The 25976-nt window shown below is 53.0% G+C and overlaps 21 protein-coding genes across 21 annotated transcripts; 11 read left to right on the top strand and 10 right to left on the bottom strand.

The window, feature by feature from the left end:
• Positions 1-107: 107 nt before the first annotated feature.
• OGAPHI_006657 (uncharacterized protein) lies at positions 108-1538 on the bottom strand (the record flags this gene model as incomplete). Its single annotated transcript, XM_046207966.1, has 2 exons — positions 108-767; positions 1299-1538. 2 exons carry the CDS (start codon positions 1536-1538, stop codon positions 108-110), a joined length of 900 nt encoding a protein of 299 aa, XP_046058374.1.
• OGAPHI_006658 (uncharacterized protein) lies at positions 169-825 on the top strand (the record flags this gene model as incomplete). Its single annotated transcript, XM_046207967.1, has 1 exon — positions 169-825. The coding sequence occupies one exon, from the start codon at positions 169-171 to the stop codon at positions 823-825; it is 657 nt and encodes a 218-aa protein (XP_046058375.1).
• On the top strand, positions 1059-3944 carry OGAPHI_006655 (uncharacterized protein; the record flags this gene model as incomplete). Its single annotated transcript, XM_046207964.1, has 1 exon — positions 1059-3944. One exon carries the CDS (start codon positions 1059-1061, stop codon positions 3942-3944), a length of 2886 nt encoding a protein of 961 aa, XP_046058372.1.
• Positions 2345-2641, bottom strand: OGAPHI_006656 (uncharacterized protein; the record flags this gene model as incomplete). Its single annotated transcript, XM_046207965.1, has 1 exon — positions 2345-2641. One exon carries the CDS (start codon positions 2639-2641, stop codon positions 2345-2347), a length of 297 nt encoding a protein of 98 aa, XP_046058373.1.
• OGAPHI_006654 (uncharacterized protein) lies at positions 3625-5876 on the bottom strand (the record flags this gene model as incomplete). Its single annotated transcript, XM_046207963.1, has 2 exons — positions 3625-3783; positions 3990-5876. 2 exons carry the CDS (start codon positions 5874-5876, stop codon positions 3625-3627), a joined length of 2046 nt encoding a protein of 681 aa, XP_046058371.1.
• A 67-nt stretch (positions 5877-5943) lies between these two features.
• OGAPHI_006653 (uncharacterized protein) lies at positions 5944-6798 on the bottom strand (the record flags this gene model as incomplete). The annotated part of the gene is made up of 2 exons (XM_046207962.1): positions 5944-6325; positions 6470-6798. 2 exons carry the CDS (start codon positions 6796-6798, stop codon positions 5944-5946), a joined length of 711 nt encoding a protein of 236 aa, XP_046058370.1.
• OGAPHI_006652 (uncharacterized protein) lies at positions 5963-6940 on the top strand (the record flags this gene model as incomplete). The annotated part of the gene is made up of 1 exon (XM_046207960.1): positions 5963-6940. The coding sequence occupies one exon, from the start codon at positions 5963-5965 to the stop codon at positions 6938-6940; it is 978 nt and encodes a 325-aa protein (XP_046058369.1).
• A 20-nt stretch (positions 6941-6960) lies between these two features.
• Positions 6961-12165, bottom strand: OGAPHI_006649 (uncharacterized protein; the record flags this gene model as incomplete). Its single annotated transcript, XM_046207957.1, has 1 exon — positions 6961-12165. The coding sequence occupies one exon, from the start codon at positions 12163-12165 to the stop codon at positions 6961-6963; it is 5205 nt and encodes a 1734-aa protein (XP_046058366.1).
• Positions 8732-9883, top strand: OGAPHI_006651 (uncharacterized protein; the record flags this gene model as incomplete). Its single annotated transcript, XM_046207959.1, has 1 exon — positions 8732-9883. The coding sequence occupies one exon, from the start codon at positions 8732-8734 to the stop codon at positions 9881-9883; it is 1152 nt and encodes a 383-aa protein (XP_046058368.1).
• On the top strand, positions 9978-10411 carry OGAPHI_006650 (uncharacterized protein; the record flags this gene model as incomplete). Its single annotated transcript, XM_046207958.1, has 2 exons — positions 9978-10019; positions 10133-10411. 2 exons carry the CDS (start codon positions 9978-9980, stop codon positions 10409-10411), a joined length of 321 nt encoding a protein of 106 aa, XP_046058367.1.
• Positions 12166-12272: 107 nt separating the features above from the next.
• Positions 12273-13625, top strand: OGAPHI_006647 (uncharacterized protein; the record flags this gene model as incomplete). Its single annotated transcript, XM_046207955.1, has 1 exon — positions 12273-13625. The coding sequence occupies one exon, from the start codon at positions 12273-12275 to the stop codon at positions 13623-13625; it is 1353 nt and encodes a 450-aa protein (XP_046058364.1).
• On the bottom strand, positions 12578-13033 carry OGAPHI_006648 (uncharacterized protein; the record flags this gene model as incomplete). The annotated part of the gene is made up of 1 exon (XM_046207956.1): positions 12578-13033. One exon carries the CDS (start codon positions 13031-13033, stop codon positions 12578-12580), a length of 456 nt encoding a protein of 151 aa, XP_046058365.1.
• A 22-nt stretch (positions 13626-13647) lies between the features above and the next one.
• Positions 13648-16941, bottom strand: OGAPHI_006645 (uncharacterized protein; the record flags this gene model as incomplete). Its single annotated transcript, XM_046207953.1, has 1 exon — positions 13648-16941. One exon carries the CDS (start codon positions 16939-16941, stop codon positions 13648-13650), a length of 3294 nt encoding a protein of 1097 aa, XP_046058362.1.
• Positions 14112-14492, top strand: OGAPHI_006646 (uncharacterized protein; the record flags this gene model as incomplete). Its single annotated transcript, XM_046207954.1, has 1 exon — positions 14112-14492. One exon carries the CDS (start codon positions 14112-14114, stop codon positions 14490-14492), a length of 381 nt encoding a protein of 126 aa, XP_046058363.1.
• On the top strand, positions 16439-17590 carry OGAPHI_006644 (uncharacterized protein; the record flags this gene model as incomplete). Its single annotated transcript, XM_046207952.1, has 3 exons — positions 16439-16539; positions 16600-16725; positions 17053-17590. 3 exons carry the CDS (start codon positions 16439-16441, stop codon positions 17588-17590), a joined length of 765 nt encoding a protein of 254 aa, XP_046058361.1.
• OGAPHI_006643 (uncharacterized protein) lies at positions 16996-18513 on the bottom strand (the record flags this gene model as incomplete). The annotated part of the gene is made up of 1 exon (XM_046207951.1): positions 16996-18513. One exon carries the CDS (start codon positions 18511-18513, stop codon positions 16996-16998), a length of 1518 nt encoding a protein of 505 aa, XP_046058360.1.
• Positions 18125-21158, top strand: OGAPHI_006642 (uncharacterized protein; the record flags this gene model as incomplete). Its single annotated transcript, XM_046207949.1, has 3 exons — positions 18125-18402; positions 18680-20218; positions 20486-21158. 3 exons carry the CDS (start codon positions 18125-18127, stop codon positions 21156-21158), a joined length of 2490 nt encoding a protein of 829 aa, XP_046058359.1.
• Positions 20261-21241, bottom strand: OGAPHI_006641 (uncharacterized protein; the record flags this gene model as incomplete). Its single annotated transcript, XM_046207948.1, has 1 exon — positions 20261-21241. The coding sequence occupies one exon, from the start codon at positions 21239-21241 to the stop codon at positions 20261-20263; it is 981 nt and encodes a 326-aa protein (XP_046058358.1).
• Positions 21242-22127: 886 nt separating this feature from the next.
• OGAPHI_006640 (uncharacterized protein) lies at positions 22128-23186 on the top strand (the record flags this gene model as incomplete). Its single annotated transcript, XM_046207947.1, has 1 exon — positions 22128-23186. One exon carries the CDS (start codon positions 22128-22130, stop codon positions 23184-23186), a length of 1059 nt encoding a protein of 352 aa, XP_046058357.1.
• A 140-nt stretch (positions 23187-23326) lies between these two features.
• On the top strand, positions 23327-23863 carry OGAPHI_006639 (uncharacterized protein; the record flags this gene model as incomplete). Its single annotated transcript, XM_046207946.1, has 1 exon — positions 23327-23863. One exon carries the CDS (start codon positions 23327-23329, stop codon positions 23861-23863), a length of 537 nt encoding a protein of 178 aa, XP_046058356.1.
• Positions 23864-23870: 7 nt separating this feature from the next.
• Positions 23871-25892, bottom strand: OGAPHI_006638 (uncharacterized protein; the record flags this gene model as incomplete). The annotated part of the gene is made up of 1 exon (XM_046207945.1): positions 23871-25892. The coding sequence occupies one exon, from the start codon at positions 25890-25892 to the stop codon at positions 23871-23873; it is 2022 nt and encodes a 673-aa protein (XP_046058355.1).
• Between the last annotated feature and the right edge of the window lie 84 nt (positions 25893-25976).

Raw genomic sequence — 25976 nt, 5'->3', positions numbered from 1 at the left:
CGACACATATGCTCAGCATATGCATGGAATCTATGCGGAATCTAGACCAGGGTTCTAGCTCGCGCTAAACGGTCTGGCCTCGTGGGTGGTGATACGTCAGATTTGTCTCAAACAATTATTAGACAGATGTAAAGGTATAAATAGTTTAGTGTGTTCGCTGAATAAAGCATGTCTTTCACGCTCACTGAGTTCAGCATGGTGGCGGACGACGATATCACCACCATTACCACAACAATAACGGCCACAATGACCCAGTATGCCAACTCGGTAGCCACTGTCAGTCGGCAAACTAAGGCGAAACAGACCGCGTCACAGCTGCCCTTAGTGCTGGGACTGACACTTCCGCTAGCCGGGATCGTATTTCTGCTGATTGCCGCGTACGTGTGGCACACGGTGCGCAAAAGACGCCGGTTCAGCACAGAACTGGTCTCGAGCCGCAGCATAGACACCACAAACACCACAGACACAGAAACGCTCCACAAGTACACCATGTCAAGGTCGAGCACCGAGATGTCAATCAGCAAGTCCGTTTCGCACGAGTGCGACGAGATCTCGATGGATTCGCCGCTTTTGGTCAGGTTTGGCCCCATAGAGCCGCAGTGGATCAGCACCCCATTGGACTCGTTCAAAGGCATGATCCGCAAGAGTACACAGGCAATTGTGGCAAACTCCCCGGTGGGGGTTAAGTCGCCGATGTTTCTGCGCTCGTTCAACCTGAAATCCAAAGACCCTGACCAAGATCGACACGACACTGCTCGTCTGACCAGCTCGGTTAAAAAAAAACCGCTGCTCAAACTGGAACGCCATTCAGCCGCACAGCTCTAGCCGAGTGTACACCGCATCTAACGCATCGTTCGCCAGGACCACCTTTATACACTTGAAAATACACGTTTTGACTCTGGCAAATTTGACAAGATTCTTGGCAATTGTAGGCCCGCTGGGTTTTTTTCGCTATTGCGCCTCTCCGTTGTACAAGCAACGGTCGTGGCTCGCGCGCTCGGTTTTGATTTTTTTCAACATCGCCCAAAAAATAATAAACATTATCTTTTATCCCCCAGATGAACAAGCTACGGGCTTTTTCCCGAAAAGAGTCGGGTTCCTCGCCCAAAGAGAGCTCTTCACTGCCCAAGAGAGTGGTCACAGCCGAGTCTCGCGGTGAGCTGAGTCCGGCCTTATCTCCGATCGTCACTCTGCTGTCTGCCCAAACTCATCGCCGATACAATGAAGGTGTGTTCATGCTATTGAAAGACCTCGATTCCGAAGGCCAGGCTGCTGATCGGAAGTGGTCGGAAGTGTACGGAGTGCTGATCGGCAATCAGCTGGCCATCTACAGCGTCGAATTGATGGAGGAACTCCAAGCCAAAACCAAAACAAACAATAAACCGTCCTACATCAACTTCACCGATGCAACCTTCAAAGCCGTCGACGTTTTGCCTTCCAGCAACGGAGACCTGAAAAACGTCATCATCGTCTCGACAACTTTGAAAAATAGATATCTGATCCAGATCGCCTCCGTTGAGCAGTTCCGCCGGTGGCATGCGGCTTTCAGACTCGCAGCCACAGAGTACAAACTTCTCCAGGAAGCGTACACTGGTGCCTTATTGAGTGCACGTGGATCGCTTCTGTCGGATATCAAGGTTGTTCTTGCAGAGACAAAGTTTGTGCACGAGGACTGGACCAGTGTCAGATTCGGAGCAGGTATGCCTTGGAAAAGATGTTTCACAGAGATTGAGCCACCAGCCAAAAAACACAAAAAGAAGTTTGTTCCTGGGAAAGTCACGTTCTACGAGTCGGAGAAGAAGGGAAAAAAGCTGGCCATGGCTACCATTACCAACGCCAACTCCATCTATGCCGTTTATCCTCAGAACTATTCCGTGATCGATCAGAGTACCATGATCAAATTGGACGGATCCATCGTTTTTTCGAAGGATGAAGGAGAAAAGGACTGTTCCATCTTCCTGATGCCAGATCAACACTCGTCTGTTCCTGGATACGATACTCTGATTAGATTTTTGATACCATTGTTGGACGCTTACCATCTCTATGGAAGACCAAAGCGGCTGAACGCGGACAAGTCCGAGATCGACTCGTTGCTATTTGCTCTCCCCGTCCTCCCGAAACTGCACTACTTGGAGGTCGACGACCTGATGCAGCTCACGGGCAGCGCAACCACGGCCTCGTGGACCTCGTACCAATGGACAAGAGGAATCAAGGAGATTCTACAGCCAAAGGTCAGCAACGGGTACACCGGTTGCGGCTCAACAGAAGGAACAGTTGGGGCTGTTGGTATGCTGGATTTCTCTAGAGACTTTGCTTCTGGTAAAGTGCGGTCCTTTTCGAATCCTCAATCGCCAACGTTTGCTCCGAATCCAAAGAACGCGTTCGGAGCAGAGCCTCGGTCTCCTGCTTTGGAAACACAGACTATCAACTCGCAAACCTCACCGAAAAAGGTGCCGGAGGTCGACCACAAGTCTGTGGAGGACAAGGGATCGCTGTACTCTGAGCTTCGGTTCAGAAAGCGCGACGACGAGCTGCCGGTTGCACAGCCTGAACAGATCTCGAGACCTGTATCGCCCGAGAAACAAGGTTTACGCAACCCTCCACCGGGAATACACAGGTCTCCAGGAAACCTGTCCAACATCTACTCCAAATACGCCCAGTTGCCTGATCTGGACCACATTGACAGTTCTTTGGCCGACATGGACTTGAAGGAGAAATCTGCCATCGACGATTTGTATCCGCAAGAGGGATCCGAAGTAGAGGAAGAGGACGACGACGAGGACGACGACTACGATATCAACTTTGTCAATCCTGCGTCGTCCAAACAGACGATGATGAAATCGTCGCAATCAGTTGGATCGTTCACCACTCCTGACGGCAACCACCTGTCGCCTCTTGCCCAGCCAAATCCAAACTACAATAGCAAAACGTCGCTGGTTTCGTCGGACTCGGGAGAACACACTCCTGTGGACAGAAGAGTGCTTTCTCAAGAAAGAGTCATGTCGCCATTCACAGAGTTCAACAAGTCTTACCAACAGGCCATGCAGCCCAACATTGCGTACGAGCATCCAAACGGACTTTCAAGTGCAAGCACACTGAACGTTCCAAAACAGAGGGCCGACCGCGAAGGAGTCGTCGGAGGTCCACTTGAAGACGTCTATAGAAGTGCCAGCAACGACAGCGGCGAGTTCTACGACGCCCCTTCGTACGGGGACTATCCTCCACGGGCACACAATCCATACCTGCAGCCGCACGAACTGGGGGGTGGCTCGCGATCCGGTTCCACAGGCTCTGTGGAACACAGACCAGCGTACAAGAACTCCAACTTCCAGCGTGCTCCACCAGACAACATTGTTCCCCAGCAGGTTCCTTACAATAGTGGGCAGCATCTGGTTCCAATGCAGGCTGCTCCGGGCCAGAAACTGCAGTCTCCATACTCTCCAAACGGGAACGCAGCGTACGGGGCCCCAGCGCCAACAGGAGGATACTCTCCAGCAGGACATCCTCGTCAGGCGGGTCCGCCAGCAGGAGCTTACGGTGCCAATCCAAATGGATACGCACCTCCTCCAGGACAGCCAAAGCAGAACACGGGGTCTCCTCGCGCAAGAAGACCACCGCCTCCGCTCATGCATTCCCAACAGTACTACCCACAGCCTGGGTCTCCTCACTACAACCAGCCTGCACCGTACCAGCAGTACCAGCAGCCGGTTCCTCAGCAATACCAGCAGCCTGCTCCTCAGCAGTATGGCAGACCGTATCCTGAGCCGATGAACCTGCCCCCACCTACTCAGCAGTACCCACGAGCCAGTCCTACCAGTATGAAGAGCCCCCACGCGTTCCCGGCCCAACAGAAGCCAATCAGAGACAAGAACAATCCGTACTCCTTGGCCAAAGCGGCCAATGACTCCAAAGTCAACTACAACAAAAATCCATACGCCAACTGATGAACACAAAAATCATTTTTCTATTTCGTTGACTATACTGAGAACCTTTCTGATCTGGCTGATTTCTGGATCCGGATCGTTCTCCACGCTCAGTAACAAACTGCCCAGCAATTTCTCGTCGATGTCCTCGACCGCGCTTCCAATGCAGAGCCCAATGACACGTTTGAACTGCTGTTCGAGCTCCTGACTAGAAGAGCGGCGGCTCTTCGTTCTCTCAATCAGCATGGCGTTGTTCTTGGTATAGGCGTTGATTCTGGCTTCCAGAATCACCGACGGTGGCAGCTCGTCGAGCTGCTCGGAGGCCAACAGCGTGGAAGCGTCGATGTTGTTGATAAAGTCTGCAACCGAAGTCGGCTGCGGCTTGGCTTCCTGAAGACGTCTCTCGACCTCGTTATACACAGACCACACGGTGAACGGCTCGTCGGCGTCGAAGTCCCCGTCGAAGGTCTTGGAGTTGATAGGAAGTTCCTTTGTTTCCTCATTGAACCGCTGCTCTTCCTCGCGGATCGCGTTGTCCAGGTTGATGATTTTGGTTTTATAGTCGCCGATCTTGCGCACCAGCTTGTGCAGCTCGTCAAACTGCTTGCGGTTCTCCGACAGCTTGTACGTTTTTTCGCGCAGTTTCGGGTGGATCTCGTCGACCTGCTTGGTTTTCGAGTCCAGCTCGTCCTTGAAGTCCTTTCCGAGCTGCGACACAAACGTTTGCAACGACTCGAGGATCTTCAAACTGCTCATTTTCGGCGTTTCTGGCACCGTCTGCGACACGGACGGGTTGTGCAGCGGGGCTCTGGCAGAGCTGACGTTGATTCCGCAGTCGACCGGCCGCACGCCGGCCTTGTTGGGTTTATTAGGGTCGGCCCCAACTTCCAACAGTTGCTGGATGATCTGCTTGTTTCCCACCATGGCTGCGATGTTCAAACAAGTGTCGCCATTGCGATCTGGGATGTTCACTACCTCCTGCATGAACGAAGTCAGACTCATTTGCTGGCCCTCTGGCAAAGAGGGGCCTCTTTTCACCACCCATTCCAGCAGCGTCTCCAGGTAGTAGTTACAGGCCTCGTTGCGGCCCTTGCGGCCACACGTGTACGCGATATGGTGCAAGATGGACCGGCCCTTGTGGTCGAGAATAGTGATTGCTGGGTATAGATAGTCCAGAAGCGAGTCGAAACACGAGTTTTCCAGACAATTTGTAGCATGAACGGCTCTGATCAGCGCGGTCTGGCCATCGTTGTCGCCACGCAGTCTATTAGCGCCGCGAGAAACCAGATCTTTCACCAGCGAGATGCGGCCGAGTGTGGCTGCCAGATGGAGTGCTGTCTGGCCATTGTCGTCGATCGGGGCGTCGATAACCACGTTGTCGAGCGACATTTCCTTCTGGTTGGGCAAGAACAGCGACGACAATGCCACTTTACTCTTTTCGTCCACCTCGTTGTCGGGCACCGGGGCCAGGGCGTACGGGCTGTTGGTGTTCTGTGCCGGGCTGTCGTGGTTGAACACCTCCAGGGCGGGCAGGTTTGTATCGATTTTCACTTTCTTTGCGGGGGAGGAGACCTCGTCCGGCTCTGTGAGACTCGAAACGGTCCGTGCAAGGTCTTTTTGGCCGGAGTAGGCAAACAGCGGGGCCAGAGGAGTGTAGATGTCGTACTCTTTGCACAGGCTGGTTGCCCGCTCAATGGACACCCACACGCCGTGGAGCTCTGCTGGACCGTCCTGGACGATCTCGTGCGCACCCTGCTTGGCCTGTGACTCCAAAGAGCCCGAGATTTTGGGCCGGATGACAGAAACAAGCTTGGCCAGCTGTGTCGCGTTCACCCACGAGTCAGACACCCGTTTGGACACCACGCACTGCGCCACCTCTAGTTCCCCCACCTCCACTGTTCCGTAAGTCTTCGCGCGCGGCAAATCACCCACTCTCGATTGGTTCTCGTCCATCGTTCAGAATTCGGTTTCGCGTCCCCAAAAGAGAAATTTAATTAAAAGGTAAAAAAAACTTGCCTAATTAATTAAATTTATCTATCATGTCGCTGCCTCCCGATTTGAAACTCATTGCTCCATTTATTAAACGCTCAACCGAATTAACCGCCGTCCAGCCCACCGTGGCGTATCTGTGCAAGCTGTATGCGGCAGAGCTGATTCTGAACAACCAATTGCACCTGAAGGCAAAGGATATCGAAACGTACGCTCTGGGACTGCTGGACGAGATCGAAAAGGACAAATTGGCTCTCAAAGAGACGTCCGAGAAGTCGTACAACCTCATAAACGACCCGGAATCGAGCTTTAAGCTGGTCTGGGGATTCGCCACGTCCATCTTCAACCGGTCGTTCAACGAAATAGCAAACCATACGGCCTCGAAGAAAACAGTCGACAACTTCAAAGCAGCGCTCGATTTCTACCAGGTGCTCAACCTGTGGCCCGAGCAACTCGACTCGCGTCGCGAAGAGCTCGAAAAAAGCAAAAAGTACGCCAAGTTCCACTCAATGCGTATTCTCAAAGCGTTGAAGAACAACCAGGACCCCAACGATTACGTCACCCCGGAGGAGGAGCGCGAGGTGGGGAGCTGGTCGCAGGACCAGCCGCAGGACGACGACGACGACGACGCGGTGTCGCTTCCAGAACCACCGTCCGAGATCAGGTCGCCCGAGAAGTCGGAACACGCATCGCCTGTCGCTTCTCCTCCGCTGCTGCCGTCTGCGCCCGACTCGCTCGACGAGTCGCTGAACCTGCCGGCAGCTCCCGCCATCATCAAGGAGGAGCCAAATAAACTGGGAATGCCAAAGGCCCCCGTCAAGCTGCCGAAACCGTCCCCACCCCAGGCCAAGGCCCCTGAACACCCCCCACTCTCTAAAGAAGACATCTCCGAGATGATCAAGACAGACGAGGTCATCTCGCAGGCACAGAAACGTGCCAAGTTCGCCATCTCCGCGCTCAACTACGAGGACGTCGAAACAGCCATCAAGGAACTCCAGCAGGCTTTGGAGCTGCTCCAAGGTAAATAATATATCTGTATGTACTGTATTCAATGTTCCTGAGCATCCTGGAATTCGTCCGGCGACTCAAACACATCGCCGTTACCGTTTTCTGTATCCACCAAGGCCGCGTCGACCTTGTCGGGCTCTTCTGCCTGGTCGTCGTCCTCCATCAGCGGGTTCGGTGACTTGGTGTCGGCCTCCTGCTCCAGGAGCGGGTTGCTCAACAACGCGCTGTTCAGGTCCAGCCGCGACTTGCTGGTCTTGAACGAATCCTGGCGCGACGCAGAGTCAAAGTCCAGCGAGCTGACCGACGGCGTGCGCGAGCTCTGTTGCAGCCGTCTCTTCATCTTCTCGCTCAGCTTCAGTTCCGAGCCGTTGGTAGCCAGCGACGAGTTCGACGACGACGGAGCGTCGTCCGCAGACTGCTGCGTCAGCTTCATCAGCAGATCATGTGTCTTGGACCGGATATCGTCGTCCTCGTCCGGAGCACTGCTTTTCGTTGGAGACTCCAGCGGAGACCCTGACTGCGCAGAGTGTTTCTTTGCCCATTGCTTGATCTTGGCAGACGTTGGTTCAGAACGCAGAGGAGCGGTTTGTCGCAGCTGCTGCAGGAACTTGTCCATGTCCGAATTGATCTTGGGCTCCTCCTGCTGTCGCTCCTTCTCCTTTTTGATCTCCTCGAGCTTCTTCTTACTCAACTCGTACTTCTTATTGCGCTCCTCCAGCTCCTTGTTCTCGGTCGAGGCTCTCTGGAAGTTCTCTGCAAACTCGCTGAACTTGCGCAGGAAAGTGTTCCGCACAAACTCGTCGCTGTTTGGATCCTCACCGAAGTACCGCATCATAGAGTCGAACTTCTCAATCACCAGTTTCGACCGGTCGCCCAACAGCTCTGCTTTGCTGCGCGCGTTAGGAAGACCGCGGAAAACAACGTGCAAGAACTTGTCCATCGGATGGAAAGAGGACGGATCGCTTAAATTTCCGTCCTGCAACGAAGCATCAATGTTCCGAATGGACTGAGTGAACTGCTGACAGTCGCTCTTGAGCTGTTCCACAGAAATGTTTGCTGCCACGATCGTTGGCTTCAAATCCTCCACAAAGGTGATCAGTTCAGGATAGTTTTCTCTGATGATCTTTTCAACATAGTGCAAAAACGAAATGATGTTCTTGTGGTCTTTCAAAAACCCAAGCCGTTGCAAAGTGCTCAGCTTGAATCCCTGTGCCTGTTTAGACTTGTCGTTCATGTAATTACCAACAACCAGAATGATATCAAACACTTTCCGTAGAGTGTTGGAATTGCCAATACTCTCCAGAGCTTTCTCCAACGTCTCGAGCTTGTTGACGAGCTCCTCGTAATCCTTTTCGTAGTTCAAAATGGCATTCAGAGCACGCATTCTCGACTTCCAGTAATGCTGTAAATTGTAGATCAGCTCAAGGTATATTCTGTCTGCTCTAGCGAGCTCGTTTGGATCCTTTTCGAGCTTGGCATCCTTATCATTTTGCCAGTCCGTCGAGTACGGCTCAAAGTTCTTGGCCAACGTGGTAGAGATCTCGTTCAACTCCGGCTTGGCCAGGAAATCAAGCAACGCGCTCTTATCAAGCACGTCCTTGTCGCAGCGCAGAATCTTCAAAACAACCTGCTCGTCTTCCAAACCAGCAAACGAGTGCAGACAAATGCCAAACTGCTGAGAAACGTCGGTGCTCAAGAACGAGATCTTTTTGGCGTCTTCCTTCTTCTTACGAGCAATCCGTTTGGCCTCCTTGGCCGCAAAAATCACCTCAATCTCGTCGAAAATACCGTTCTCCAACAGCTGCTTGGCCATGTCTTCTGACCCGTTGTTGGCCCAAAACGAACCAACAGGGTCGTCGATCTTCTCCCAATGGAGCTGCTTGAGCTTCTTCTTTGGTCGTGGAAGCAGGTCAAACGGACCGGGGGCCATAAACGGCGAAGGCTGTGGAGTCGGGTCGGCCTTGGAGGCTCCCGTAGGAAGAGGAGGCGGCGGAGGAGGAGGGATACCACCGCCAAGAGCAGGTGGTGGAGGAGGTGGCGGTGGAATTGATCCGCTGGAACCAAATAGTCCAGGAGGCGGAGGAGGTGGTGGTGGTGGTGGTGGAGCCCCTTCAGAAGACGCAGAGTTCGGAAGCGGTGGTGCGGGAGGAGGAGGCGGTGGTGCAGGAATAGCAGTCTCCACAACAGGAGGAGCAGACTTCGAAACTTTGGAAGGACTGTCCTTCTTTTCGTCGGTCTCATCTGGCTCGTCTCCAACTGCTGGCTTCTTCAACACAGTCTTTTCCAATTCACCAAGGAACGGTCTCATCCCGGCAGTGTCGATCTTGCCAACCGGAGCGGCCATCACAGGCGGAGCAGAGTTGGCAAACGTCGCCTTTGGGACCTCCTTCTTTCCTCTGGAGTACTGGTTTTCAAACTTCTCGAGAAGAGCATCTCTGTCGATTGGCTCGTTGTCAAGACTGAATTGGAACTTGAGGTTGCTGCACATGGTTTCCAGCTCTGCCAGTTCTTTCTTCAACTTCTCAGCACGCTCGTTCTTAGAAAGACCTTGCTTTGGATCCAAAGTGCGGTGGCCAGTATCAGCCGAAGCCTCAATCTCTTCCAACTCCTTGATTTTCAGATCCTGCATGGTCTTTTCCAAAGTGTTGAGTCTGTTTAAAGCCTCAAGCTTCCGTTTCTCGAGCTTTTCGTTAGAACTCATAGTAGTCTGCACCTTGATTACCTTGTTTGCATCCTTTTGCAAGAACTCCAACCTGGCTCTCAAATCGTTCAGATTTTTCACATCGTCCGCCTTCGGATCAACAGCCGGCTCGTTCAGTATATCGTCGAACTCGGTTGTTTCCAGGTTTCTGGCTTCCTGCTCCAACAAATCCATCTTGAAACGCAGGTCTCTTAGACGCGAGCTTGGCTCCACGCCAGATGTGCCGATCCGCTTCGACTCCACCTTATTTTTGTCAACTTGAGACTTCAGTCTCTTGCGCAACTCCTCAACGGTAGACGAACCTCCACTATTCAATGAGGAATGCGAATGAGACTCTGCAGACACTGGCGCACTCGATGATGGACCGTTACCCAAAAGCTGCTGGCTATGCAACAGAAGTAACATCTCACGCATCTCGGTCTCCTGCTGATGCTTATCCAGCACTCTCATCCGGCGAAGCTCCCCAACCTCGCTCTCTTTGATATCCAATTTTTCCCGCAGCCGTTCCAAGATCTCATCGCGCTCCTCGAGATCTTTGTACAACTGGTCGATCAAACCGCCGGAATCCTCGTTCAATTTCTGTAAAGCATTGTCCCGCTCGGCCTCTGCCTCTTCGACGCGCTTTCTGGCCTCGCGTGCCTCCAGCATGGCTTTCCGTGCAATTTCGTCCGTTCTGTATGAGGAAATCAATCTGTTGATTGATATGTTCATGTCAGTGTCGTCTTCTCCCGAAGCCATTGTGATATTCGAAACAAAAGTGTCCATCAACTTGAGGTTTCTGTTCACTTGACCCGGATCAAGAGTATGCAAATTGGACGACTGACTGATAAACATGTTTTGGATCATAGAGGTGAGATGTGCCTCTGCCTCTGTTCCTCTGGATTTTTGGATCATGGCGTTCAAAAGTGACAGCGGGTCGTTGAAATCGATCTGCTGGTTCTTGAACTCTTCCATCTGCTTGAGTTCTTGCAGATCTGCCTTTTCAGAGCTCTCGATGCTGGCAATGCTGTGTTCAATATCACTATTTTCTAACGGACGGAGATGGTCGAATAATTCGTTCATGCCGGCAACTTGAAATAGCCGGCGGAGCTTGGTACGGTCTCCCAAATCCTTGGAGTATTGCAAAAGGGTATTGATCAATAACAGGGTGGATAGACCGTACTCGATCAGGAAACTGTTGGAGACTGAGCCGGTCAATTTGAACTCTTCGTAAGAACCAACCCGACTGCCCATTTTACCACGGCCTTCGAAAAGCCGGCTCACAGACCAGAACCACGCCTCATACTTCTTCACTTTTTCGGCATTGGACAGAATGTACTGCGACTTGCGGTCCAACAGGTTTGGTTTGGGAAGATAGAGTTCCTTGATGTAGGCCAAATGGACATTGTCGTTGACAGGCTTGTGGATAGTTTTGTAGATCAAAGGACTGCAATTGGTCTTATGATAGAAATAAGTAATGATATCGGTAGCCCATTTGCGGACCTGGGGTCTTGTGGAATAGAGTCCGCCAAAGATGGCAGGAATGAAAATGTCTATTTTTTGCAGATGCTCAATTCCAACTGTCAGATCTGCAATCACCTTGATACATCTGAACAGTTTGGTTTCCTTGTCCAAGGTGACTTCGTAGTCCTCCACTGGGTTTGTGAACAAGTGCTGTTGTGCCGATCCAATCGACGATTGACGGTTGAGTCCTGTTTGTGGTTTCAAAAGTGGCTTGGTCTTGTAGAGTTGCATCAACACGTTACAAAGAGCCACTGCTCCTTGCAAATTGAGGAATTGCTCTGTCCAATGCAACTCCTCCGAACTGAGACAAATGTCGAGCTCTTTGAGCTGCTCGTTGTTGATTTTGTTGCCAATAAGTTGCACCACAAAGAATTGGGCGTCGAAAACCTTTCCGGAAGAAGTTACCGATCTTTCTGTGACGATTGTGCTGGCACTGGACGCGCTTCGTGCTGGAACAGAGACGTTCTGCTGCTGTTGCTGCTGCATGATCCGCTGTTTCTTGTACTCTGCCAGCTTGTGTTGTCGAATGAGCATCCATTTGCGGTCTGCTGGGTAGTTTTCCATCTCTTTACGAGCTTTTTCGGGGAGACTGTTGAAATCTCTGGAGATCATCACTTCTTTGAACATCTGGTCGATTTCCTCAACCGTGCGTGGCGGCTCGAGCTCGAAGTCGTCCGAGATAGTATGTCGATGCGATTTCTTAAAGTTTGCATTGCTGAGTTTCTTTGTATGGGAGGACGATAACGAGTAAACGGACGTACTGGATGGTCCGCCAACGCTGGTATTTGTGGTCATACGCGAAAGAGGAGACTCAATGCTGCTTGTGTCGGAGGTTTGCTGAGTCTTGTTACGCGAAAACAGCCCGTTCTTCGTGGGCGATTCGGAAATGGAGAACATGGACGTGTTGGTGTTGATTCTGGACAAAGTCCCCGACGGCGAGTTTGCAGATCCCGGATCCGCAGTCTTAGACGCCCTACGAAGCCCCATGAACGAGCTGACCCGCGACCCGGCGCCCTCGCTTTGTTTCTTGGAAGGTTTCATAATTATAGAATTATAAGAAACAACAGATTTGCGCTGAAAAGAGAGGTGTCAGGCGGGACCTTGTAGATAGAAAAACACACATACACTTTTAATTTTAAACCGTGGTAATGGCTCTTGACACCGTCGAGCAGCAGGAACAACGAGAACAGCTTGTTGTGGCCGAGCCGGACTCGCGCACAGATGTTGACAACGATCTCCATTTGATGATGACCGAGCACGGGAAAAGCGATCTACAGGCTGCTTTTTTCAACATGTCCAACTCGATTCTCGGAGCTGGAGTGGTTGGAATACCTCGAGCGTTCAGAAACTCGGGATTGCTCACCTCGTTGATCTTGATGGTGGTTCTGGCCGTGTTGAACGACTGGACGCTGCGGCTGATCATCGTCAACACGAAATTGTCCGGTGCAAAGACTTATACCGCTTTTGTTAGCCATGCATTGGGAGATCTGGGGAAAGTTGCGATTTTGCTCGCCCAGGGACTATTTGGGTTTGGTGGCAACATTGGGTTTGCTGTGATCATCGGTGATACCATTCCGCACGTGCTGCGCTCGCTGTTTAGCAGCCAGGTGGCCTCGTCGTCCGCAGTGGACTTTCTCTTGTCGCGCAACACGCTGATCGTGATCTGTATCACGTGCGTCTCGTTCCCGCTGTCGCTCACAAGAGACATCTCGAAGCTGGCCAAGGCCAGTGGGATTGCGCTGGCCAGCATGAGCGTGATCCTGTCGATTGTGGTGTTTCGCGGACCCGCCATGGACGACGATCTTAAAGGTTCCATCTCCGGATCCGGCTGGTTCTTCAAGCCAAACATTTTCCAGAGCATCAGTGTCATCTCTTTTGCCTTGGTGTGCCACCACAACACCACGTTCATCTACGACTCGATCCGCAAACCCACGCTCGACCGTTTCAATCGCGTCACTCACATCGCGTGTGTTCTGTCCGGAGTGGTGTGCAGCGTGATGGGTGTGTGTGGCTACCTTACTTTTGGCCCAAAAACCAAAGGAAACATCCTCAACAACTTCCCGTCCGACGACTGGGTGGTCAACATAGCTCGGCTGTGTTTCGGACTCAACATGCTCACCACGTACCCGCTGGAACTGTTTGTTGTGCGTGCTGTTGTGCGCGATCTGATGGAGATCTACGAAAAACGCGAGATTGGCAACCTCGGCACAAAATACCACGTTATCATCACGGCCGTGCTCGCGGCGGTCCCCATGGTCGTTGCATTGTTCACGTGCAACCTTGGCGCGGTGCTTGAACTTGTCGGGGCCACGTCCGCGTCGCTGCTCGCGTTCATTCTGCCACCATTATGTTATCTCAAAATGACCAAACAGAAACCGCTGCTCCAGCGGCTCCCCTACTACGCGTGCGTCGTGTTCGGGTTCTGTATCATGTTTCTGTCGTCTACACAAACTATCATCAGCGCGCTTAATGATTCGGGAGACGACCACTGTGTGGCTTGACCCGTATATAGGCCCATTAATATTAGTCATCGTCATCCTCAATGACGGCCCGTGCACGTCTCACCGGCGGCGGCGACGAGCTGGGCTCCGACTCAGAATCGCTGAGTGTCACCATCTTGTCTCGGCGCTGTTCGCCGCCGCCCAGAAGCTGCTGGAACTGTTCTGGACTGATAGCTCCGCCATTGCGCTGAATAAGAGCCTGTAGTTCCTGCTCCTTGCGGAAAAACTCGGCCTCTTTCTCTGCATCAGAAAGATCGTCCTCAGAGTCAACGTATTTGGACGAGAGATGCACCTTTGGCTCAACAGAAGCCTTCTCCTTGGCGACTCGCTTCACTTTCTTGGCATGGCCCTTCTTCTTGGCCTTGGCCTTGGACTTGAACCGGATCTCGTCGTCCTCCGGGTCACGCACACGTTTGCGGCCGGTCTTTTTCTCCAGCCGGGCCTCCAGAACGTCCAGCCGGTCAAGACGCTCAGAAACACGGTTCAATGTCTCTAGGTCGTTGTCGGAGCCAAAATCATCGAAATTGCTCGTCTGTTCGCGTTCTGGCTCCTGCTCTGGCTCCCTCCTCTCCTCAATCAGCTCGTGCTCGAACTCGTCCGTCTCCAGCGGCCGCAGCTTCGACTCCTCGATCAGGTCGGCCGTCATGGTCACGTGCGAGTCCTCAACTGTTCCAGGAAGCACAGCTTGGCCGTTGGTTGCAACCTCAAACCCAATCGTCTCCAGAAGCAACCGGTAATGCCCGTTCCGCAACGTCTCGCGACCACTCTCAAACACCAGCTCGCCATCCCGCGCACGCAGCCGCGAAACAAGATACTCCAGGATCTCCACGCTGTCTCTGTACACCAGAGCGCTCACCAAAACACTGATTTTGTGCGAGTACGACATCTCAGCAGCAGCAAACGACACGTCTCTCGACCGTTTGGCGTGCTCGCGGGCCTCCAGCTCGTTGCGGTCGCCCGTCTGAAGGAACTCCCGTAAACCGCGGTCAGAATCCTGGCCTAGAGTAAGCAAATCTAGCAAAATAGCGTCGGTTTGACGATACTTCTTCTCAAACGTATGCATGTAGTAGCCCAGCAGTCTGCCCAGATCGCGCTTCACGGACGACCCGAAAACGCTGTCCTTGATGTCATGTAACGCCAGCATGAAATCCAACCGCACAAGTTTTAGAAAATGCTCGTCTTTCTTCAACATTAATCTGTTGAAGAAAGAAATACACTTGCGCACCTGGACCTCGTTCAGTTCGTCAAATTTCGCGAAAACAGAAACGTAGCAGTTCACCACCCGCTCATGCATCAGCTTGCGCTCGTAGAACTCGTACCGCGATCGATCAAACTGCAAATACCGCTTCAAATGCGACTCGCCCATGCTATCGGAGTCAGAACCGGCCCGATCTTCCTTGGCCTTTCCACGGCGCTTCTTTCCCATAGCAACGGGAGTTTTAAGCTCAGAAAGATACTGCAACACCTTCAACAGCACATGCGTGTAGTCGATCATGTCCAGCGCGTAGGAAAACGACACTTTATGTGCATCTTGTGCAACATGGAAGAAAACCTCAATCTCGTCCTCGCTCGAGAAAATCAGCCGCAAAACTTGCTCGGACATGCCCTGGTACATGTCGAGCTCGTCCTTCTGCTCAGGAGACAGGTCGGGATAATCATGCGGCTCCAATTTGTGCATATCGACCACCGTCAATAAAATCTCTTTGAAACAGTTAACTGCAATTCGTAGCAGATTGTGTTCGCGATTCTGCATGTACAATGGAATGTTGTTCTTCAAAATTAACCGCACCATGTCCTGCGACAGAGCTTCTTGCAAATACCCGAGTCTGAACACGTTTTCCCGACTGCTTTCTCTCAACAACCTTTCGAACTTGAGCACCCATCCAACGACGTAGAAGTAATGAAACTCGAGGAACGCGCCAAACCGTGTGTGCTCGCCAATAAACGACTTGCGGATGGCTGCTAACAGTGGGCCAAACCCGGCCTCGACGAAATCGTGGCAGAACTCGCCAAACGTGGCACGCGTCTCCGTGTCGACGTATTTCGACGGCTCGCCGCTTAAATGACGGTCAAAGTCCGACCGCGTGCTCTCGTTCTTGTTTGTGGTCCACCGCGAACCAACAGTCTTCTTGGACCGGCTCGCGTCGAGCTGTTCCAACAAATCCGAATGGATCAGCCTCTTTTGCCCCGAAACCGTCATCTGGCTGTCGTCATTCTGCCGAATACTCAACAACGTGCCGAAATTCGCATGACGCGTCACGTTGTTGTTCAACAGCCGTTTCTTCATCAGCTTTTCCTGATCTAAAGCGGCTCCCAAACTCAACCCGTTAGCTGCACCGCCACTTATACTTTCCGGCTCTCGTTTCACCGCCACCGTGGCTGGGTCCAGTCCGTAGAGCAGGTAGAAGTACACGTCCAGACACACACTGCCGAGCACGCGCGGCTCGAACTCGCGCTCCAGCCCCGACGTGATGGTCTGGATGAACTGCAGTACCTTGTTCTTGCGGTAAACGGCCACCAGACGCGAGAAACTGATGTCGTCCTTATCCACGCCAGGAGGCATGTTATCGTTCAATTGCTGTGTTTTCGAGGACGCGCGACGCGTTCCAATAGTGACATCTGCTGGCTCGATCCGAATCACGTTCCGGAACAGGTTCAGACACAGATTTAAAATAATTATGTCTCGTGAACTGCGCTGGTCTTTTCTGGTGCGGAAAATAGGAATAGCCAGTCCAACAACGCTCTTTAGACACTTTCCATTCTCGTAGTTAAGTATTCTGTCTTTGTACTTGACGTGCGACTTCTTGAGCTTGATGTACAGATCGACTTTGGCCGCAGTGGCCCGTTCGGTGTCCAAGACCAGTGGCCGGGTCAGAGCAACCAGCAGCTCCAGCACGGAAAGCAAAATGCCCGTGTAAAACGACCGGTTCGCGTCGTTGATCCTGGAAGGCAGTTCAACCAGAATTGGGATCAGGTCGTTCAACACAAGCCCGTTGTCGTCGCACGCAGACGCCACGTTCCAGTTGTCCGACGCATCGTCCACAACCTTGATCCACCGTTTCAGGTCCTTCAGACACGCCAGGGCGTCGGTACCCAGCACGTACTTGCCCGAAACATCGGCTCCTCCCAACGCTGTGCACAGAATCAATATCTGAGACTTGAGAGCCTGCTGGGCCTCGGCCTCGAACTTGGACGCGTCAAACGCCACAGACGTCTTCTCGCCGTCATCGTCTTCCACCTCGGAAAACGGAGTGTTGTTCTCCTCAACCTCAAACTCCAAATCGTCCTCAACTCCTCGATCTGATGATGAATCCATAACGCGTAAAAAAAAGGAAATGCACAGCCAGAAAAATAAATATATTTTTGTAATCTACACTGGATCCGAGGAGTCGTCGTGACTCACAACCACGGGCTCGTCGGCATCCAGCCGGCTTTCCGTTTCAGACGGATGGATCTCCTCAAACGTGTCGTTGGCCTTGTCGTTTTCCAGGATCGAGGCCTCCTTGTCGAAGTTGATTGGAGCTGCTTCCAACTCCTCCGGCTCTTCAGACTCCATGGCCACCATCACCGGGTGCGAAAACGCGCGCTCTTTGCGTAGAGTTCCAATGCAGCTCTCGTCGCCGTCCTCAATCGCGTCGTACTCGTTCATCGACATCACCCCCAGGTCCACAAACTCGCTCTCGTCAACGACTCCAGAGTCTTTGGAGATCATGAGCGGACGAGAGTCAAAGAAGTTGAAGAACCGCGAGTTGGCGTCGTGGGCGTTGACCTGTCGCTTGAGGTCGTCAAACGAGTCCTGGTCCTCAACAAGAAGCCCGATCAACATCGAAGGGTCCATCTGGTCCAGATGCAGCTTGCGGATCTTGTTTGTGTGCACCGACTCGAGATTCAAATGCGACTCCACCTCCACAAAAGTCTGCGAGTCTGACGGATCAGACTCGGACACAACCAACAACGCTTTCTGAGGAAGATGCGGGTCCAGGTAAAATAGGTAGTCGCCTTGGTAGCCGAAAAAATAGTGCGACGATGACGGTCTGCCACCGGCAATCCCCACAGATTGACGCCAGCTTAAAGTTTTCTTGAGGAAGTCCCAATACAGCGGGTTGACGTTCTTGACTCCGAGTCTAATACCCGCGAGAATCAGCACCGGCCGGAACTCCCCATTTTTTGTAGCCAATTTCGACAGCTCATCTTCGTACAGGTCACCTGAGGAGGTGACGTACACCTCAATTCCTGCGTCTTTGTAGTTTTCTTCGCACAGCACCTGGATGCTGCGTGCTGCTGCGGACGGACCAAACCACTCGCCCGGTTTCTTATTCGAACACAGGGTCCCTTGTTCAACAAAATTGTGGATCGAGAACGGAGCTGACGGGATATCCACAAACCACGACACGATCTGCTCGTGTTGCGGCGAGTCTTGCGATTTGGCGTATCTCCAGTCTCTTCCCAGCTTGAGGTTGAGTAGACTGTTGGCCAGCAACGACTGAGACGTGCGAATCATGCATCCCCAGCCTGCGTCGGTGGTGAAACCTTTGGTAACCGTGGAGATGTCGATTGTTCCTCTAATTAGCGAGCCGAAACTAAGGGGACTGGGTCCGTCTTCTGCGCGGTCTATGATGGGGAACCCTGTGCGGTACGTGAGCCAGATACGTGTGTACACGTCCTGGAGGAAATCGATGGGCCAGCACGATTCTGGTGTCGGGGGTTCTTGTTTCAATCGCTGGAACAGGAATTTGAGGTCTGATGGTTTGTCGTCTTTTGGGGCGGTGGAGGGGGCGTAGGTGTTTCCGAGCACGACGAGGTTGTTTACGAAGTCGTCATTGGCCGGATCGCGGTCCCAAATGTAATCGAACACGGTGTGGAGGGTGTTCAAGCTATGGGAAGCCATAAAAAGGATAGCATAGACAAGAGAAATATTTCCTACTTTGCCCTTGTTTTTTGTCACGGAAATTAGTTGACAGTATGGGAAAGAAAGGAAACAGGGGCTCGAGGGGCGGGCGAAGAGGCCATGCGCGCGGAGGGTTTCGTGGCGGGTCGCGTGGCGGGTCTCGTAGTCGCCGTGGAGGCGGGCAGAGGATTTCACAGCGGGCAGAGTTTGGCGAGCTGATGGATCTCGAGAGCGGCCGCATGGCGATGGAGGTGGCGTTCACGGGGCGGAACCGCGAGGAGACGATGCGGCGGGCGCTGCGCAAGATGCCGATAGCGTTTGTGAAGGCGGCCGAGGTGTACGACCCGCAGGACCTGTTGCGTGGGGTGAAGAAGATCAGTTTGGGCGAGGTGGAGGAGGAAGAGGAGGAGCAGGAGGAGGAAGAGGAAGAGGAAGAGGAAGAGGAAGAAGAACAAGAAGACGTTGACGAAATTGAATCAGAATCGGAAGAACTCGAAGTTGACGAAATCCAAGTCGAGGAAGTCCAGGAAATCCAGGAAATCGAAGAGAGCGACGATGAGGACGAAGACAGCTACTCTTCCGATAGCTCTAGTTCTTCCCTTTCCGACTCTGCCCCCACCGACGAGTCCACTCCACCGTTTGGATACGACCCGGACGACTTTGCGTTCAACGTGAACCTCGTGCGCATCGAGAACCTGCGTGTTGGCGCCGCGGCCACACAGTACTACGCCCACTGCGCCCTCGTGGATGACGAGACGCGCTGGTGGGACAGCGAGGACCTCGGCGACGTGCTGGTGGAAAACGGGCTGCCAGAACACCGTCTGGAGGCCTTTTTCCAGTATGCGACAGAACATTTGCGCCAGGAACCCGAGCCCGAGCCTGACTACGACTACAGCGAGAGCGAGTCCGACTCGGACGGGCCTGGCGTCGAGGATATGGTGGCCTTTTACTCGAACAGGGTGATTGATGACCCAATAATGATGGAGCCAACACAGTCGCTGCAGACGAGCGGTAAGGGCCGCAAGAAACGGCTTGTCTTGAACGAGGAGATGGACGAGGATATACGACAGGCGTTGCTTGACCAATTTTCGAAGCGCAACCGGGGAAAAAAGAAGGCCAAGAGCGTTTCCAACGGTTCTGGCGAGCTGCTGGCCAAGTACCCGTACGAGGTGCACGTGCGCGACATGAAGACCGAGTACGACCTGTTTTACCACGACGCTTCGCGCGAGACGCTGCAATGGCCGCCGTTGGACCCGCACGGGCTGCGGACGCTTCGTAAACTGGCCGAGTGCTACAATCTGAAGCCGCGCAGTCTTGGCAACGGGCCCAAGACGCATCTGGTAGCCATCAAGACAAAGCATACTTACAAACGACAGCCGAATTACGGGCAGGTGAGCCGTGTGCTGCGGCAACGGCCGATCTTCAAGCGCACGGACGTGCACTTCACCAAAGACGAGGTGATGGAGCTGCGTGGCAAGCGCAAGAAGAGCAGCAAGGAGCACGGACAGGGCCGCAAATGGGCCCCACGCGAAGGAGAGGTGGTTGCAGCCGCGGCTCCGGAGATTGGCGTCGACAACGTGGGACGGCAGCTGCTGGAGAGAATGGGCTGGCGCAAGGGCATTGCGCTCGGAGTGGCCAACCAGGGAATCATCGAGCCCGTCCAGGCGACGGTCAAGCTTACAAAGCAGGGAATCGGTGGAAACAAGTAAAAGACGGTCATGATAGAAACTTTTAATATGTCTATAGATTAATTAGTTTGAGGAGCTTCCTTATTCACGAGGTTCTCGATGGTGAGGATTCCGGATCCGCTGGAGTTGTCCTTAGTCAGGTGGGGCCGCGTAGGAGGGGCCGTGTGGTCTGGCGAGTCGAGCACGGGTTTTTCTGGGACGTCTGGGCTTTTGCGGAGCTTTCTGTGGAGCAGTTCCTCATCGAGCTCTGCGATGCCTCGCACCATGGAGCTAATTGGGGGCAGGTGGATCTGCTGCGAGCTGTTGGACATCGAGGTCGGTTTGAGTGTTGGCGACTGCATTGGGGTGGTCAACGGGGTCTCAACGGGCGAGGTGATGTTGAAGATGGCCATGGACCGGTCGATGGACTCTGCCGAGTTGAAGCTGTTGTTGCTGAGCAGCACGGGGGAGTTTGGCCGTGACTTCTTCTTGGCCTGGCCGTCGTCGCGGACGAGCGTCGAGAGCGACGCGGACGAGACCGACCGCGAGAGCAGCGACGACACACGGGGCACAGACCCGTTGGACGGCACGCGGATCGGCGTCATGCGCTGCAGCGAAGACAGCGACGACAGCGGCGGCACAGAGCTGTTGGAAGCGAGCGTGGTGGAGGACGAGTTGTTGTTCTGGGCGGACTCGAGCGAGCGGAGCGAGGTGGACGAGTTGGTGCGGGACGAGAGCGACGAGTGGGGCGGCGTGAAGTCGGAGTGCATCGTGAAGTACGAGTTCAGGGCCGGGCTCGACTTGACACTAGCCAGCTTGCGCGGGTCGGAGTTGTTGTGGAACTCGGCGTGCGGAGGAAAGCTCTGCAGGCTATGCAGACTCTGCATCGGCGTGGACTGGGCCCCGTTCACAAGAATCTGCGGCGACCCGAGCGTGGCCCCTTGGGGCAGCACATATATCGGCACCGGCTGTGGGTAAATAGGTTGGCCCATCATGTCGTATCCAATCGGCATGATAAGCTGTGGGGCCTGCTGCTGGGTCATCTGGACGTTGTTCTTCATGTTGGAGTTCTGGGACCGCCGTTTGCGCACGGTGGGGTTTGTATGGATTCGAAGGTGTCTTGTCAGCTCATCCGACCTGGAGAACTTCTTGGTGCAGCCGGGGAACGAACAATGGTGGGGTCTTTCTCCGGTATGTGTTCTGATGTGTCTGGTTTGGTGCTCGAGCCGGTGAAAGGCTTTCTCGCACATCGGACACTTGTACGGCCGATCTGTATCTTTTTTCTGGTCTTCCATGGATAACTAGTAGGTTGTTAAAATTTTATTGGGAGGCAACACCTAATGGTTTAAAAACGGAACCCCACGAAGAACCCACAATTTTCCCACGGCGGGGGGCACGCAAGAAAAAAGTTGGCCCGCGCGGATATCCCCCGGGGCACTGCACTGCAGTAGGAGGAGAAGAAAAGTTTTTCCGGTCAGGACAATAGGAAATTTTTCCGTTGAGTTGGCCTTTAGGTGTTTCTTTTTCTGGCGCTGCTTTTCCCAGAACGGTTTCCGTACAGCCATTTTGGCGCGCGTGCACAAAATGTTGCGCTGCAACTTTGTCTCTTGTTACCCCAGACCCCGGGTTTTTGCAGTGGGTCTAGGCGGAACGGAATTACAGCACCGCTAGTCATGGGCGAGTTGGGACCAGCTGGTCCCTTCAGCCGCAAACGGCAGGCCTTGCGTTTGATTTGACGGTGCACGGTGTTTTTCTCATCCGGTGCTTAGTCCGACCCAGCGTCGTGTGTTCGGCCCAGTGTTTCTGTGCTGTGCCGAAACTTCCATCATCAGCGCTGACGTAAGCCGACTCCAACAAAACTAGACTAGGAAATTTTCGGTCCAACAAGTTTCTCTTCTATATATTCTGCTTGCCCGCTCTGGAGGGTCGACATCGAGTTGCTGCATCATGGAAACCATAAAGAATAGCATTCCGTACAAGCTGGTGTCGTGGGATCTGCTCCCAAACTCCAACGTATTCCACATCCCTAGCATCTCCAGCACCCCGATCAAGGGGTTCCCTTTCCAGCTGGATAGCAAGCTGATTTCCGAGCAGTTTTTCCCCTTGTCTCTGCATTACCTCACGCCGGTGTCAGTGGCGTTTGTGTACTTCATCACGGTGCACGCAATCAACAAGGTTGTGGCGAGAAGACAGGAGCAGCTGTTTCTGTCAAAGAACCCGAACAAAGCCGTTCCTAAAAGACTACCTGCTGCTCCGTACCCAATTGCCCAATGGAAAAGCTTTAAGGTGTTTGTGTTTTTGCACAACGTTGCTCTGTGTGCCTACTCGGTCTGGTCGCTAGTGGGGATGACCTGGACGATCTATGTCTCGTCTCACGAACTGATCCCTAATTTGATTGGCAGATACTACTCGCTCTCTAGCAAACTGTCTCCTGTTGATCTGTTTTGGCAGAGCGTTTGTGACATCGACCATGGAATCTGGTACAACCAGGGCGACTCGCTCAAAGGTCTGTCGTTCTACTCGTATCTGTTCTATCTGTCGAAATACTACGAGATCGTCGATACTGTGATCATCCTGCTCAAGGGAAGACAGGCCTCGCTTTTGCAGAGCTACCACCATTCCGGGGCCATTTTGTCGATGTGGGCCGGTACGCGGTTTGCCTCGCCGCCAATCTGGATTTTTGTGGTGTTCAACTCGTTCATCCACTCCATCATGTATTTCTACTTCAGTCTGTCGTGTCTTGGTGTCAGACTGGGCAAGTTCTTCAAGCAAACGCTCACCACGTTGCAAATTTGCCAGTTTGTGTTCGGTGGCTCATTGGCCGTTGTCCACTTGTTTGTGCAGTACTTTGACGTGTTAAGCGGCTCCTACAAGAGCTGTATCTCCACCAGCGAGGAAGCTCTTGCTATTTTCATCAATGTGTTCTATCTGACGCCATTGACCGTTCTGTTTGCTGCTTTTTACATCGACAGTTACAAGCGCAAAGATAAAGTCAAAACTCAGTGAACCTGGACGTTTTTATGATACTTTTAGGACTATATAATTAACGAAACTTTGTCGGCTTATTTTAAGGTGATTTTTCATTGGCTTTAATTTAAAATGACAAGAAAAAAAAAATAGTTTGAAACAAGACTTTTACTCCACCAATGGTGCTTTATTTCCATAATTCCCATACTTACCCGCACACCTTCGAGACGGTCAGTCTGGCCTACTTCAACCGGTATCCGAACCCGTACTCGTCGCACGTTCTGTCGACAGACACTCTGGACAAACACATCGACTCCGAAGGCCGACTCCACCAGACAAAACTGGTGATGAAAGCAGGGCGGCTTCCGAAGTGGGTCAAGCCGTTTCTGGGCAAAATCTCCACCTCGTGGATCATCGAGCGAACCGTTGTTGACCCAAAGAACAAGACAATGCAAACATACACAAGAAACCTTGACCATACAAAAATCATCCAGATCGAAGAACATAACCAGTACACGTTTGACCCAACTTCCAATCACACCACCAACAAAATCACCGTCAAGTTCTCATCCGGATTTCGCGGACTGGGTATCAAAAACAGAATCGAAAGCTGGTCAAAGACAAAGTTCGACGAAAACCTCATGCGATCCCGTCAAGGACTCCGCTACGTGATGGATTCTGTCCGGGACAGACTTTATTCGTTGCAAACGGTATAAACCAAGATTAAGCAAAACTGAGGTCCCATCCAAGTTTACGCACGATCTCGTACCAATCGACCCATCTCTCGCCGCACTCGTTCATGGCCCAGACCTCCTTCATCACCAGCTGGCATCTGCCAATGCTCCGCCATCGGTACCGCTTGACAAACTCGTCGATGCGGTCGTCCATTTGTTTCCGATCCTGTGTATAGATGCAGTTCATTCCGGCGATGAACAGCGGGAAGCACAACGCCGCCTCCAAATTCGAGCCCAGCAGAATATCCAGCGAGGCCACCAGTTGGTCCACCAGGTGTTGGATCTCCAACGACGACGAGTTCATCTTCATCACCGACTGCCGCAGATGGATCTTAGCCGCCAGCTGGAATGCCTCGAACATCGTCAGCTGCAGCTCGAAGTTCGTCGCGTCCATTCCGTTCATTAGCATATAGTTAGGTGCGGCTGTATTCAGCTTCGAGTCCAACGACGAACACTCCTTCATCACCTCCTCGTAAACCTCCGACACGCTCGTATACTTGTTTTCCTCCACCGCCTTGAGCAGCTGCTTCTTGTACCAGTCCTGCGACATCGTCGACCCGCCCAGCTCCTCGTCCAGCGATGGCATCTCTTTATAGTGCCGCAAAAGCAGTCTCGACTTCATCACCAGCTGGTTGATCTCCGCGAGCACCTTGAACACCGGCGACGACAGCCCCAGCAGCGGGTCCAAGAACCCGATCCGGTTCGACGCCATCCACATGTCTTCGTACTCGTGCAGGTCGAAATGTAGCTGTCGGTCTTCTACCACCGAAGCAGACGTCATGTCGTGATAAGCGTAGTTGGTGATCAGAAAATGCTCGTCCCGACTGTCGTTGAACGTCTGGATGCCGCCCTTCATCTTGATCAGGTCTGCGCCGTAGTTCAGGTACTGGAACCACTTGGTAACGTCTCCTTTACAGATCTCCACTCCGCACAGGATTAGGTAAGCAGCCAATCTGAGGTTGAGTTTGTCCGAGTAATTGAGCCCAGAAAGAGCCGCCGAGTCACTCAATTGCTCCTCCTTGACCACCTTCTCGTCGTCCTCGTCCAGAACCTCGATCAGCCGGTCGTAGTTCTCCTTGGACTCGCCACGAAGCAGCGGCCGGCTGCTGATCTCGCCAATCGCCTTGTTGATGTAGTACTGGCCCTGTTTTTCCATCTGGCTGCCCCCCAGGTGGAACGCGCTCCAGGCCAGTATCCCGTACAGCACGCTCTTGTCCACATGCGACATCGGGATGAACGTCCGCAGATACATGTTTTTTTCCTCGTCCACCAGCGAGACCACGTGACACAGATTGTTGCGGAAATAGTCGTACAACCTGCGACCCACGTCCGACAGCGACGCGACAGGCGAGTTGGCTGTTAGCGACGGGTTCATGCAGATGGAGATCCGAGGTACCTGTTCGGGGTAGAATGGCGTCAGCTCCTCGCTGGGCGAGGCGCGGATCTCAGCGTCGGGCAAGTCGTGAAGAAACTTCGTGATGTTGGGAGAAAACGTCTCTGGGAACGCCATGGGCATCAAATCGTCCGGAGCAGGCGACGGAGACCTTGTGCGCGCCTCCATAGTCACAGACTTCATGATGTTCTCGTAAAAAGTGTTCCAGATAGTGTTGGAAGCATCGACTCCCTCCTGTTTTCCAATAAAATCGACTCCAACCTGACCGCGCACAGAAAGCGGGTTGAACACCACTTTGGGACTCTCCGACTCCGTCCGCATCGGGCCAGGCGTCGTGATAGTTTTGGGCTTGCGGTTCCGGCACTTGCGGCCAGCATCAATACGTTTGCACTCGTTGCGCAATCTGCGTATTTCCTCGGTAGACATCTCGTCCGTGACATAATGACACTCTTTATTGAGTCTAGAGCAGTCGCCACAGGTGGGCTTCGCCTCGTCGCAACGCTTCTTGCGGATCTTACACATCATGCACCCTGCCTTGGACCGTTTCCGGGGCCCCAAACTTGCGGATTTTTCGTCCTGCTGCCGCGACTGTGTGTTGATGTTTGGGGTTTGTGTCATTCTTCGTCCAAATAGCGCACTTAGACTGTTCACCGGCTCGTTTGAGTAGTCTTGCCCGATACGCAAAACCGTTTCTATAAAATG

The sequence above is a fragment of the Ogataea philodendri genome (assembly GCF_020536065.1).
Source record: "Ogataea philodendri strain CBS6075 chromosome Unknown scaffold13, whole genome shotgun sequence".
Classification (NCBI taxonomy): domain Eukaryota; kingdom Fungi; phylum Ascomycota; class Pichiomycetes; order Pichiales; family Pichiaceae; genus Ogataea; species Ogataea philodendri.
This window is presented reverse-complemented; position numbering and strand designations above follow the sequence as displayed.